The sequence below is a fragment of the Macrotis lagotis genome, chromosome X, assembly GCF_037893015.1.
Source record: "Macrotis lagotis isolate mMagLag1 chromosome X, bilby.v1.9.chrom.fasta, whole genome shotgun sequence".
Lineage (NCBI taxonomy): Eukaryota > Metazoa > Chordata > Mammalia > Peramelemorphia > Peramelidae > Macrotis > Macrotis lagotis.
In genome coordinates this window covers 346,447,007-346,461,962 of record NC_133666.1, presented here as the reverse complement: position 1 = coordinate 346,461,962, position 14,956 = coordinate 346,447,007, and the positions used below count along the sequence as shown (strand labels likewise).

At 39.4% G+C, this 14,956-nt stretch overlaps 1 protein-coding gene across 1 annotated transcript in view; it reads left to right on the top strand.

The window, feature by feature from the left end:
- The first annotated feature begins 8,929 nt into the window (after nucleotides 1-8,929).
- The window catches only part of DAP (death associated protein), a 75,769-nt gene continuing 69,742 nt past the window's right edge, over nucleotides 8,930-14,956 (top strand). Inside the window, exon 1 of the mRNA XM_074205017.1 lies at nucleotides 8,930-9,105. Within this exon, the coding sequence (XP_074061118.1) occupies nucleotides 9,051-9,105 (55 nt within the window). The 5' untranslated portion in view covers nucleotides 8,930-9,050. The remainder of the gene's footprint in view (nucleotides 9,106-14,956) is intronic.

Genomic DNA, 14,956 nt, shown 5'->3' with positions numbered 1-14,956 from the left:
ATAGAACATTTTATATGGTAATACTCTAATGAGCTTATCCTGTGGTATTGTGTATGATAATCAATTGTCTGTGATTTACCCCCTCTTTTGAGGGATATTATATAAGATCAAAGAATGAAACATTTCATTTAAATTATAGATCTATTCCCCCCCACCTCCACCCTCCATGCCCAGGACAGGTTTCTGCATATTGTAAGAGTCAATCAATATTTTTCAAGTGAGCAATTTTTCAAAATCCTTCTTAGTGTGTGTGGGGGGGGGTGGGGAGGAGGGAAACAAAGGCATTTTAAGCATGAGAACTCTTGAAAAGAGTTTTTAATAATCATTATTTGTTTTTAATAATCTTTATTTGTGAAGGGTTTAATTTTAGGGGTTAACTCATCCTAATCCTGGAAAATTCTGGGGGGCGAGGGAGAAGAAAGATAATAAAAACAAGGCTGTTCCTCTACTTTAAGAGTGAGAATCCCCTGAGCTGATTTTATATTGCTGAAAGCCTCTTTTTACTTGATGTCTTTGTCATGTTTATTCTTTATTCCCACTGTAATTCATATTCAATTCAATTCAACTCAACAAACATGCATATATCATTGTAGGGCTTTATATGCAAGTTTCTCAAAAGTTATGAAATAATATCATTAACTCCTGAAACCCCACACAGGATAGAGATTATCTCCAATATAGAAGCATAGAATATTTAAATAAGTTGCACAAGGTCATGTAATGACTTAGTGGAAAAGCTAGAAATAGAATGATTCCTAACCTCAATCCTACGCATTCTCCACTAAAACACATTTTTCATAAATAACTTATATGGCATTTACAATTCTGTAGGAAATCAGTATTCACAGTTATATTACTCTCTTTTTTTCCCAGTTTCTATTTTCTAGCTTCCAAATAAAGAAGAAATTTTCCTAAGATTCAAACTGGATAATTTTTCTTTAGATACTAATTTGCAAAAGAGTAAATGTCAATGTAACTAAACTCTAACTCCAATTCTTTCATTGAATCTTTTTTGAAAAAATTCTATCAAACTCAATTGAAACCCTTAAGGTACCACCTGATAAACTGAATCTCTTCTCTGAAACTTTAATGATTTCTAGTCATTTTAAATTTTCAAAACTCTATCATCAAATTTTTGTGCTCCCTTCCTCATTCATAAAGATATGTTGCACATATCTTTATTTCTTGAAGTGGGCCTTAAATTAACATTGTTTTAAGAACTATAAACATTTAATAATATCCTTCCTCGACATGACTAGGTATATTACAAGGACAGAGTTTAGTATTATTGTATAGTTCCTATGTGTAGATAAGGATATAGGGAGGATGGGGTAGGAGTGGAGGGGCAGAGGCAGCAGTGGCAAAAGTAGTAGAAATAAAGAAAGGGAATGTCTGGGTAGTCACAGAGATAGTGAGTTAATCCCTTAGGGAAGACAGCCACCATAACAGTGTTCTTAGAGCTCCATACAATATCTAGATGCTTGTTAGTCTGTACTTGACAATATTCATATCCATGGCAGTCTTAAAGAAAAATTCAAATTTGAAGTAAAAACTATTTTTTTAAAAACTCCAAGCAAACCAGTAATTAAATTACAGTGTCCATAGCATTTTAATTAATTAGGCTGACCATGCTTCTCAAACTTAGTCAAGGCCTCAAAAGAATGTTACACTAATGATTACAGGGGTCCTCAATACACAAAGATCTGGGGGGGGAGAAATATTTTCTCATTGTCTTTCATCAACATCAAATGGGATGGTTGAACTTTCAATCAGCTTCTATATCCATTGTTTTAATTAGTTATTGTATTGTGCTGACTAAATTGATGCTGATTATGACCAAAGACCTTAGATTAGAAGGGTTCTTCTCATCCTTCTTTCCTTCTCCAGTCTAAAACAAGATCTTTAGTAACAATCTAAGAGAATGTAAAGTAGGCACTACCAAACTCTTAGGTAGCTATTTAGTGTTTTTCTTGCCACCATAATTAACAAATAAAGGGGGGTTTTAAAGTGGGACCAAGAATCCCCAAATGGGACAATGCCACTTCAAATGACACATGAATTCTAGATTTGAATTCTAGATTCCATACATTCTACAAATGGTTCTAAGTAAAGAGGTATGTTTATAACAGCAATTTTTGTAGTGAAAAAGAATTAGAAACTAAGGGGTTTTCATCAATTGTAGAATGGCTGAACAAATTATGGCATATGAATATAATGGAATACAAGTAAATGTACTGCAAGAAATGACAAAAGGGGCAATTTTAGAGCAGCTTTACAACAGTGTCTTATCTTACCCCAGAACCCTTTCCAACTCCAACATTAATTTATTTTGTATTATGTTATTTGCCATCTCAAATTATGAGCTGAGTTGTTTTCATTTATAATTTTCTTTTTTAGTGACTTAAAAATTTTTTATGGTAATTTGCATTTTCTCTTTTGAAAAACAGTTATTTCGTATCTCTTACAACCACCTAACCACTGAGAAACAATGCTTGTGCTTACATATGTATGAAGTGATACAGAGTGAAATAAACAGAATCAGGAGGTCAAATAATACAATAACCACAGCATTGTAAATGCAAACAATTCACTGTTCCATTCCCATAGAAGTTTGGAAAAAAGCTGCAATGCTGCTGCCACCCAGAGCAAACCAGTTCCAGCCCTCCAGGAATAGCCCTCGGGGTGTCTAGGACCCTGGGGACACCTGGGTCCAGCAGAGGGAGTAGTTTCCAAACCTTTGGCCTGATAATCCTGGAGTGGCTTGGAAGGTCAGAGGGGAAAACTCTGCTGCACCACAGTGAGCATGAAGCCCAGGCCAGCACCAACCTCAGGGCAGCCCTAGGATCCTATGAACCGCCCCCCCCCTCAGCAGCTGCTCCCAGAGCATTCAGCCTACAGATAGTAAGGGGATGGGGAGAGACTGCTATCCCTGGGGCAGGACTCTGCTGCTTTGTCCATATGCAGATCCAGGTGGCAGTCTAGGCCCCCTTACTACCATAAAGGCACAAGGGTCCCTCCTCACAGCTCCAGGACAGAGGGGAGTGCATGTGGTCATCCACAGACAAGAGAACAGGCCAGGAGAGCAGTCAGAGTCTCCCATAAGACTTTCAAGGGATTAAGGTGGGGCAAGGTTCCCTAAAAAACCCCCAAAGCCTTGGAAGTGTGATAAATAGTCATAGGCTAATGAAATGAGCAAACAACAGAAAAAGAAGAATCTGCCCATATGAAATTACTTTGGTCCCATGGTGGATAAAAACACACGCTCAGAAGATGACAAAGTCAAAGCTTCTGTATCCAAAACCTCCAAGAGAAATAGGAATTGGTCTCATGTTATGGAAGAGCTCAAAAAAGACTTTGAAAAATAAGGAAGGGAGGTAGAGGAAAAATTGGAAGAGAAATTAGAGCAATGCAGGAAAATCGTGAAAACCAAGCCAGCAGTTTGGTGAAGAAGATATAAAAAAAACTGGAGAAAAATAACATTAAAAACTAGTTTAGGTCAAATGGGGAAAAAAAAGCAGTCCAAAAAAAAGCAAAAGAGAGGGGAAATTGCTTTAAAAAGAAGAATTGGTCAGTTGGAAAAGGAATTAAGAAAGTTCTCTGAAGAAAACAACTCCTTCAAATGTAGAATGGAGCTGAGGGAAGCTGATGACTTCACAAGAAATCAAGAAACAATAAAACAAAACCAAGAGAATGAAAACTGGAAGAAAATGTGAAATATCTCACTAGAAAAAACAGCTGACCTGGAAAAACAGATCCAGGAGAGATAATTTAAAATTTATTGGGCCAAATATGAAACAGAAAGGACAATGATCAATATTGGAAGGGATGTAGGAAATCTGGGACATTAATATATTGTGGGTGGAGCTATGAACTCATCTAATTTTTCTGGAGAGTAATTTGGAATTACGCCCAAAGGGCAATAAAAATTTGCATACCCTTTGATCCAGCAATACCACAATAACTGAAGAGATTATAAAAAAGGTCAAAAACATCACTTGTACAAAAATATTCATAGCAGCTCTGTTTCTTGTGACAAAGAATTGAAAATTGAGTGAATGTCCATCAATTGAGGAATGACTGAATATATTGCGGTATATGTATGTTATGGAACACCATTATTCCATTAGAAACCAGGAGGGATGGGAATTCAGAGAAGCCTGGAAGGATCTGCATGAACTGATGCTGAGAGAGATGAGCAGAACCAGAAGAACATTGTACACCACAACAGCAACATGGGATTGAAGATCTTTTTTTTTTAGGTTTTTGCAAGGCAAATGGGGTTAAGTGGCTTGACCAAGGTCACACAGCTAGGTAATTATTAAGTGTCTGAGGCTGGATTTGAACTCAAGTACTCCTGACTCCAGGGCCAGTGCTTCTATCCACTGCACCACCTAGCCTCCCCTGAAGATCAATCTTAATGGACTTGCTCATTCCATCAATGCAACAATCAGGGACAATTTGGGGGTATCTGTGATGGAGAATACCATCTGTATCCAGAGAAAGAATTATGGAGTTTGAACAAAGACCAAAGACCTTTCATTTAAAACCAAAAAAACCCCTCAATCTTGTGTAATTTTGCTATCATATTTTTTTTCTTAAGGATATGATTTCTCTCTCAACACATTCAATTTAGATCAATGTGTAGAATGAAAATGATGTAAAGACTAACTGATTGCCTTTTGTGGGGGTGGGGAGAGGGAAGCAAGATTGGAGAAAAATTGTAAAAATCAAAAATAAATAAATAATTGAAAAATTTGTAAAAAAAAAAAGTAAAAAAACAATTATTGGGCCACCTGAAAGTCATGACCAGGAAAGAGCCTTGACTTCACTTTTCATGAAATAATCCAGCAAGATTGCCCTGAGATCCTAGAAACAGAGGGTAAAATAGAAATTGAGGGAATTCATAGATCACCTCCTGAAAGAGATCCCCACCTCCAAAAAACTCCCAGGAATATTATAGCCAAATTCCAAAATTTCCAAGTCAAAGAGAAAATTCAACAAGCTACTATAAAGAACCAATTCACTACCTTGGTGCTGTAGTCAGAATTACAGAAGATTTAGTAGTTTCTAAATTAAGGGTTTATAGAACTTGGAATATGACAGTATGGAAGGCAAAAGATCTTGAATTATCCTCTATCAGCGGAAAAAGTGAACTTTCAATGAGATAGGGGACTTTCAAACTTTCCTATGGAAATAACCAGAGCTGAACAGAAAGTTTGATTTCCAAGTACAGGACTCAGGAAGCATAGAGAGGGTGGATAAGAAGGACTAATTATGAGGGATTTAATGATATTGAAATTCATGTATTCCTGCATGGGAAGAAGATACTGAGAACTCTTATGAACCTCTCATTTATAAGAGCAGTTAGAAGGAGCAGATATAGACAAGGCATAGGGGGGAGCTGAATATAATGGTATAATATAGGGTGAAGATGGAGTCAATGAATGATAAAGGAAAGTCCTGGGGAAAAGAGAAAGGAGATGTAGAAGGGGTTAAGATATTTCACACAAAAAAAAAGTCAAAAAAAAGCTTTTGCAATGGAGTGGAAGGCAGGAAGGTGAAAGGGAATGAATGAGCCTTCATTCTCCTCAGAAATGGCTCATAGAAAAAATAACAGACACATTCAATAGGGGTATAGAAATCTATCTTACCCTTGAAGAAAAATGAGAGGAAAAAGATGGAGGGGGGGGAGTAGGTGATAGAAAAGAGGGAAGATCCTGGGAGAGGACAGTCAGATACAATACACTTCTGAGCAGAGACAGGGTGAAAGGAGAGACAGAGTAGAATAAATGGGTGTGGGGAGGAATAAAATGGAGAATAATACACTTAACAACAGCAACTGTGGGTAAAAATGTTGAAGCAACATCTCTGATGGACTTATGATAAAGAATGTAACCCTTCCCAGAGACAGAGCTGATACAGAACACAGACTGAAGTATACTTTTTTTCTCTGTTTCATTTCTCTTGAGGCTTTATAATCTTTTTTTGGGGGGGGTGTTTATATTTAACTTTCACAACAAGATTATTGTAATAATGTGAAAATAAATAATTTTTTTTTTTAAAAAGGCAAACAACTCTGAAAGAATCAACTCTGAGAGAGGCAGTGATCAACCATGATTTCAGAGCATAAATGATGAGTTATGCTACCCATGGCCCAGAAGAAAGGTTGCAAAATGATACACACATTATTTTAGATATAGCCAATGTGGTAATTTATTTTACTTGATTGTGTGTGTATATAAAAGTTACACACACATACACAAAAGAAAAGAGACATCTCTAGCTGCCTGAATGGGAAGAAGAAAAGCAAAGCACACAAAGGCTTGGTAATGTTCACATGGCATTTATAAAGAAAATCAATGAACCAAAAGCACTACAGCTAACAATTGTACATTATACCAGTTGAAGATACTCTGTGGGAAAAATATGCCTTTAATTCATTCTCAAAGAATTCCCAATTTTCCCTTTTTCTTTACCTTCATCATCTCTTTTCAATTTAAAAAAATGATATTTTTATTGATGTCTTTTTCTTTTTTTTTAACATCACTATCACTTCCCAATAACTTGCCCTACCAAAGAATCCTCCCTTGTAATAAATGGAGTCTAGTAAAACAAACCAAAACATTGACCCTCTCTGAAAACATCTTGATCTATATCTATATTCTGTCACCTCTTTGTTGACAGACTTGTTTCAAGTCATCTGATTAATTACATTGATCAGAGTTCTATAGTCTTTCAATATGGTTTTCTCTATCTTATATGTTTTCTGACTCAGTTCTCTTCCTTTTACAAGGACTCAAGTTTCCTCTAAATCCTTCCTATTGGCTAATTTTTATGGCACAATAATATAGTTCATTGCATCTATTTACCATAATTTGTTCAGTCATTCTCTGTTTTCCTTTCAGGTCTTCACTTTGAAAAGAAAAAAAAAGCTGCTATACAGCCCTGTTTGTGGTGGCAAAAAACTGGAAATTAGGTGAATGTCCTTCAGTTGGGGAATGGCTTAACAAACTGTGGTATATGTATGTCATGGAACACTATTATTCTATTAGAAACCAGGAGGGATGGGATTTCAGGGAAGCCTGGAAAGATCTGCATGAACTGATGCTCAGCGAGAGGAGCAGAACCAGAATAACATTGTACACCCTAACAGCAACATGGGGGTGATGATCAACCTTGATGGACTTGCTTATTTCATCAATGCAACAACCAGGGACAGTTTGGGGCTATCTATAATGGAGAATACCACCTGTATCCAGCGAAAGAATTATGGACTTTGAACAAAGACCAAATCAAATCATCAAATTAGGGGGAAAAAACCCAGTATATTATAATGTAATTTTACTACCTCATACTTTATTTTTCTTCCTTAAGGATATGATTTCTCTGTCATCACATTCAACTGAGATCAATGTATAACATGGAACCAATGTAAAGACTAACAGAATGCCTTCTGTGGGGGGTTGGGGGGAGGGAAGCAAGAATGAGGGAAAAATTGTAGAAGTCAAAATAAAATGTTTCTTTAAAAAAAAGCTGCTATAATCTTTCTCTGATAGATTTTCCCTATGCCTTTGACCTTCTTATTTTCTTGAATAAGAAGACTGATTTGTGAATCAGTTTTATTACAAAGACTTCCACTCCCAACAGTCAATGATTTTGTTGTGTTTTATCATCTTTTCCATCTCAAGGGTATGGAACCGAGTTATTTTAATTTGTATTTTTCTTCTTGGTGACTTAAAAAAACCTTTTTATGCTTAGCATAAGTTTGCATTTCCTCTTTTGAAATCTATTTCCACATCCCTTATAACCACCAAACCATTCGGGAAGGACTCTTGTGTTTACATATTTTTCCATCAGTTCCTTGTATATTGGCATAAAATTCAGGAGTCAAATCGCACACCCAATTGTGCTGCGATCATTTGTCCATCCTACAGCGGCTTTACCTGTACCGCGTTTCATTTTTGGTGAGCCGTGACAGTGCCAAGGTAATGCCGGGGGATTTTGCAAGACTTGGAGCACAAGTTCGGTCACCATCTGGCACAAATCAAGCTGGAAGAACCAGTATCAGCAAAAATTACAGACTCGTTGCCATTAGGTTGTTCTCCTGGTGATGCGTGGTACTTGGGTCAGCAGAAGTCCATCCCGTCCCACCAAAGCCGGGAGATCTCCTGCGATGTTTGGGTGGAGTGGAATGAAATCAGGCACTTGAAATTCGGTTCACACTTAAGGCGTAAATATGGGGAGTTCAAAAGTTTGAAGCGCCAGGAACGCGAGGTGTTTTTATCCAAGGAGTCCTTCTGAGGATGTGGGTAGCGGCCTGGGGCCGGGGCAGGGCTGTTCAGAGCAATCTCTGGGGGTGAAGTGGGGGAGGGCGGGCTTCTCGGAGCCCCGGGCTGCGCAGGGGCAGTCCTCGCCACTGCTCACAAGTCGGCGCCAGGCCCGCGGGGGTGGCCCGGGATACAAGCAGCGGGGCTCTAAGCCCCGGGCGCCGCAGGGGGCGCTTCAGGGAGGCTCCCCGCCCCCTCCTCCCGGGGCCGGGAAGCCGAGCCACTGCTCACAAGTCGGCGCCAGGCCCGCGGGGGTGGCCCGGGCTACAAGCAGCGGGGCTCTAAGCCCCGGGCGCCGCAGGGGGCGCTTCAGGGAGGCTCCCCGCCCCCTCCTCCCGGGGCCGGGAAGCCGAGCCGAGGAGCCGCGGCCACGTGGCTCTCCGGCCCGCCCGGGCATGCTCAGTCGGGCTCCACTTCGGGCCGCAGAGTTACGGGAAGTTCCGCCCGCCCACTTGCCCGCGCGGGACGAGAACGTGGCAAGCCGAGAGCGGCCCCTAGAACGGGGCGACGTCAGCGCGCACGGCGAGGCGGGGGCGGGGCGGCCACGTCGGCCGGCCCGGCCCCGCCCCGCCCGCCCGCGGGGGCGGGGGAGGGGAGGGGGCGTGCCCGCCCGGGCGCCCGCGGCGGCTCCAGCTGCTGCCACGCCACGACGCGCGCGGCCGGCCGCCCGCTCCCAGGTCCCCCGAGCCGAGACCCAAAGGCGAAGGCGAGTCAGTGCCCGCAATGTCGGCGCCTCCCGATGAGAAAGTAGAGACTAGAGCCGGACACCCTCCTGCGGGTATTGATGCCTCCCCTCCCCCGCTCCCCGCCCCCTGGGCCCCCGCCGCGGGCCCCCCCCCGGGAGTGGGCCCGGCCCGGCGGCCGTGGCCTTGACATTCACACCCGCACACAGACACAGACGCCGCGGGGGCCTTCCCGCGTCCTTGGAGACCCGGGCACCCGTCCCCTCCCCCAGCCGTGGCCGAGGGCTGCGAGACTGGGGAGCCCGGGCCCGCAGGCATGGGCATTACAGCTGTTGACGTCTTTTTAGGGCCACAGAACCGACCCCCCTTTGGCCTTTTATGCATTTAAAAATATGATTTTGAGAAGAGGCCCCCGGGCTTCCCCGGACGGCCCAAAAGAGCCGGGACACAGAAGGCTAAGAACCCCCCTCTTCCTCCTGGTAGCCCTCTTGGGATGCTCTGCTCTTGAGCTCCTCCACACAGTTAGGATCACAGTGCTTCCCAAAGACCTGGTCCCCGAAGAACATTTATCTGGGTGTGGGTTTGTTTGGGTTTGTAAAACAATTTGAATGATTACTTTGGCCGAGGAGCTGAATCAGAGACTGACAATGGCTTGCTAAGAGGACAGCAAGTAAAAGATTTCCATTCATGCTTCTCTCAAAATGACATTTTACTCTTCATTTCTCTGACCCTCTAAATTTCCCATTGTTTTTCTTTTTTTTATGGGTTTTTTTTTTTTGCAAGGCAATGGTTGTTAAGTGGCTTGCCCTTATTAAGAATCTGAAGTCGGATTTGAACCCAGGCTCCAGGACCGGTGTTCTGTCCACTGCATCACCTAGCTGCCCCTTCTCATTGCTTTTTGTTTTTTGGGGTTCTTTTAGGTTTTTGCAAGGCAATGGGGAGGTTGGATTTGAACTCGGGTCCTCCTGACTCCAGGGCTGGTGCTCTATCCAGTGAGCCACCTAGCCACCCCTTCCCATTGTTTTTCAACAAGGGCAGTGCTAAGCAAAATCTTAAGTTCTGATTTAAGTGATGTATTCACTTGAAATAAAAATGATGAAATGGAAATCTGAATATAGAAAAATTTAAGTTAGGTGAGAAGGAGACAGACATTTTCACCCTTCTGAGTTCTTGCCCTTTTTTGAGAAGCTTTTTTTTTTGCCATTTCAACACAGTCTTGACAGTAATTTCTATTATCCCTTTGAATTATACCTCTTGAGGTCTAAGTGTGAAAAAAACATTCTTGCTTTAAGGCTTGCAGTGAAGAAGCCAAGGAGACAGCAGGAAGTATTGTCATTTAATGTTTCATCGGTAATGTGTTAATTGGTTGTGTTAACTGAGTAAAAGAAGCTTGAAACAACTTAAAATATTTAAGGAAAAGTGCCTGCCTATGTTCCATAGCACATCTTTTTCCTTTTTTTTTTCTCTGAAGAAATTTCAGATAATAATCTCAGTGGAATTTTACTGAAGAAAGGCTCTTTGACTTGTCTTCTTTATTAAGAAGTGTTCTTTAAATATACTCTATTCCTGAGTAGGTTTGTTTTTTCAAAGTTGAAACTGAGGCATCTGTAGAAGGAAAAAAAAAACTTGATTATTACTAGTGAAAAACGTCTACCTTGCATTTTAAAGTATATTAATAAGTATCTTGAGAAAATATCGAAATTTCAACAAGAGGTAGGCTTTGGAGATGTCTAGGATAAACTCATTTTTTTTTAAGTTTTGTTTGGTTTTTTTTGCAAGGCAAATGGGGTTAAGTGGCTTGCCCAAGGCCACACAGCTAGGTTATTATTAAGTGTCTGAGACCAGATTTGAACCCAGGTACTCCTGACTCCAGGGCCAGTGCTTTATCCACTGCACCACCTAGCCACCCCATGATAAACTCATTTTTAAGATGTCCTCCACAATATGTTTCCTTTGTGGAGCTCCTATTGAACTTTTAACCACAAAGAATAGTTAAGATCTAATGAGCAAGATTTCTTGACTTTTATTAAAGTAAGAATTTCTTATAATACAGATGTTTGGGTGGCATGGTTCCATTTATACTTGTATTCTCTCAGCCTTTTATTATATGTAATGGATATATTTATGGGACATAGTTTGACCTGTGACATTGCTGAATCCATATAACATATTAAAAAGGACTTGTGTTATAATGGAATTCCTTGTGGTTTAAATTAGAAATATTGATCCCTAAGGAAAAACTTAAGAATGCTCTCATTTTTCTTTTTGAATTATAAAATAAACAGAGTTTGAGAATTGCAAAATGAATAGTGATTCATGCATAAAATGAGAGAATAAATTGTTAAGAAGAAAAGAGGCAATGTTCTACAGCAATAACTTTATTAAAGTAGGAAGCTGGGGACCTGGGTCTAGACCTTACTCTGCCATTAACTAGGCATGTATCTATGGCTAGTCAGTTCAGTTCTCTGAATTCCATTTTCTTCATTGAGTAGGGAATGTTGAATTGAGTCATCTATATATTGTCCCTTCTAATTCTAATATTTTTGGGGAAAGAAGGCTATAAGTCAGTAAAAAAAAAGAAAAGATCATCAATCCTATAGCCCTATGAAGAATTAACCTGGTAGGTTATTCATATGGGCATGTGCATATGTGTGTATACATATATATGTATATATATAATATGTATATATACATATACACATACATACATATATATCAGTCCATCCAGTATGGTCATAACATCATACAGATATAACTGGCCCCTTATAGATATAACCTCTGACTTTTTAATTGATAATATGTAGAATCAAATATATACTTTGGTTTTCTATATGGTGCTGAATATCTAATTATTCATATTGATGGACTATTTGGGTGTTGTTTTTGTTTCATCCACACATTAACAGTATAAAGCCAAGAGTCAGAGAAGGTGATTTAGTTTTCATTATCTTCACTTTAACTTTTCATCATTCTTTATTTTGCGTAGAGCTTTACAATTTTTAGAGTCCCTTGATGTATACCATTTGATTTTCACTGTCTTGTGTGTTCATAGACATCTTCTTTCTCCCTATAGAATTGGGAGAAACAATACAAACGATTTAATTTAACATTCTTTATTTAACTAGAATTCAGAGAATTGGACTGACTAGCCAAAAGGTACAGACCTATTGTGTATAAATAAATATATAAACATATATATTATTTTTATATACATTCACATACAGAGGTATAATTTTTCCTATCATTTTTCACTATGTCTCAGAGATTGTAAGATCACACATATATTGAGCATCAGAAACAGAACTGGAAAAGATTTGGATTGAGGGAATATTTTCATTAATAGGCTATGATTTTATGGTATTTGAAAGAGGAAGGCAACTTGATACAGTGGAAGAAGGTCCAATATAGGGTCCTGGATTCAAATCCTACGTGTCCTGTCTGCTACCTGTGTGAATATGGGAAAGTCAGCTGCCCCGAGTTTCAACTTCTTCATCTTTAAACATGAATGATGGTAGTAAATCAGGAGTTCTTAATCTTTTTTTGTGTCAAAGACCCCTCTGGCATCTACTGAGACTTTATGGACCCTTTCTCAGAATAATGTCTTAAAAATGCATTAACTAGATGTGCGATTATAAAGGAAATTATTTATATTCAAATACAATTAACAAAATTTTAAAGCAACAGGTTCATGGGCCCCAAGTTAAACTTTAGATTAGATGGCTTCTGAAATGCATTCTAGTTCTAGGCCTATGATCACATCAGGCTAGAACTAGTAGTTCACAAAATTTAGTCAGCAAGCATCTATTAAATATGTCTTATATTGTGTTTTATTATAATATGATACTATATTACCTTAGATGTCATGCACTGGAGACACAAAGTTTTAAATGATTAGCCCCTCAAAGGACTCACATTCTTATGGAGGAGACCACATATAAATAAGAAGGTACATAGAAGACATCGGCAGAGAAAATGGAAGTTAATTTTAAAAGGAAAGATAACAGTAGCTGAGGGGACTTGGAAAGTGTTACTTTGGAATGTAGGATTTGAGTCCTTGGAAGAGAACCAGGAAAAACTAAGAGATGAAAGTGAGAAAGGAGGGTATTCCAGGTCCAGGAGACAGCCTGTCAAAAGATATGCATTTGGGGAGGCTAGGTGGCACAGTGGATAGAGCACCGGCCCTGGAGTCAGGAGTACCTGAGTTCAAATCTGGCCTAAGACACTTAATAATTCCTAGCTGTGTGGCCTTGGGCAAGCCACTTAACCCCATTGCTTTGCAAAAAATAAAAAAAAAAGATATGCATTTCAAGGTGGCATGCCATCTACAAAGAGTAGCAAGGATATTGTGGCTGTCATAGAGTACATGAAGAGAACTAAAGTATAAAGACTGGAGAGGTTGAATCTAAGTTGTGAAGAGGTTAAATGTCAAAAGAGTTTATATTTGACCCTGAAGGTAACAGGGTATTGATAAAGTTTATTGAGTGGAAAGCTGATGTGCACAGACCCATGCTTTAGAAAGCCACTTTGGCATCTGAGAGGAGGATAGATTAAAATAGAAATTTCAAGCAGAAATATAAATTAGAAGTCTATTTCAGTAGTCCTGGAGATAGGTTGAAGAGGGCTGTAATAGAGTTGGAGACAGGGGAGGAAAAGGCGGAGACAGAGGAATATTGATGCAAGAGATGTTATAAAGATAGAAACAAGAAGATTGAGCATAGGTTTGGATATATGGGGTATGTGAGAATGATTGGATTTGACAAGAAGAATGTGAGCCTAGAAGGATAGTGGTATCCTTAACAATTTGGGAAACTCAGAAGACGAGAGGGTTTGAGGGGAAAACTAATGAGTTATTTTAGACAAATTGAGTGTGAGATGCCTTATAGATCATTTAGTTTATGTTGCCTAAAAGGCAGTTGGTAGGATAAAACCAGAATTCAAGAGAAAGACTAGAGGTTTTATGTAGGTTATCTGTCTGTGTGCATCTCCATGCCAAACAGAGCATTTTGTATTTGCTCTTGGAGGTAATAGAGAGCCACTGAAGTTTATTGAGTAGGAGGTGGGATGATTTAAAAAAAATTTTTTTTGAATTTTATGAATTCCCCCCCCCCAATCTTGCATCCCTCCCTCCACCCCCCCCACAGAAGGCAGTCTGATAGTCTTCACAGTGTTTCCATGCTATACATTGATCTAAATTGAATATGTTGAGAGAGAAATCATAGCTTTAAGGAAAAAAATAAAATATAAGAAATAGCAAAATTACATAATAAGATACCTTTTTTAAAAAATCAAAGGTAATAGTCTTTGGTCTTTGTTTAAACTCTACAATTCTTTCTCTGGATACAGATGGTACTCTCCATTGCAGATACCCCAAAATTGTCCTGATTGTTGCACTGATGGAATGAGCAAGTCCATCAAGGTTAATCATCACCCCCATGTTGCTGTTAGGGTATACAATGTTTTTCTGGTTCTGCTCATCTCAATTCACAGAAATCCTTCCATGCTTCTCTGAATTCCCATCCCTCCTCGTTTCTAATAGAATAGTAAGTAGTGTTCCATAACAGACATATACCACAGTTTGCTCAGCCTTTCCCCAATTGATGGACATTCACTCAGTTGAGATGGGATGATATTTAAAGAACATTTAGAAGTCATCTAGTCAGTCCCCATCTACAAGCCAAATTATGCCTAACATCACAGTTGCTAATCTTCCTTTAAAGATATCCTAAGAAAGCCCAGAAATCTCATCACCATATATAGTAAAATGCTTCATAATTCTCACTGTTAAGAGTGTAATATAGAAAACAGTGTAAGCTCTTTGAAGGCTTATTCATACTGCCTTGAGCCTAGTGGTTTTTAGTGAATACTTGTTGGTATCAAATTATCTCTGCATATTTTACCTCCTCTGATTAAAACTTCTTTTGTTGTCCTTCACTAAAGAGAAATGAC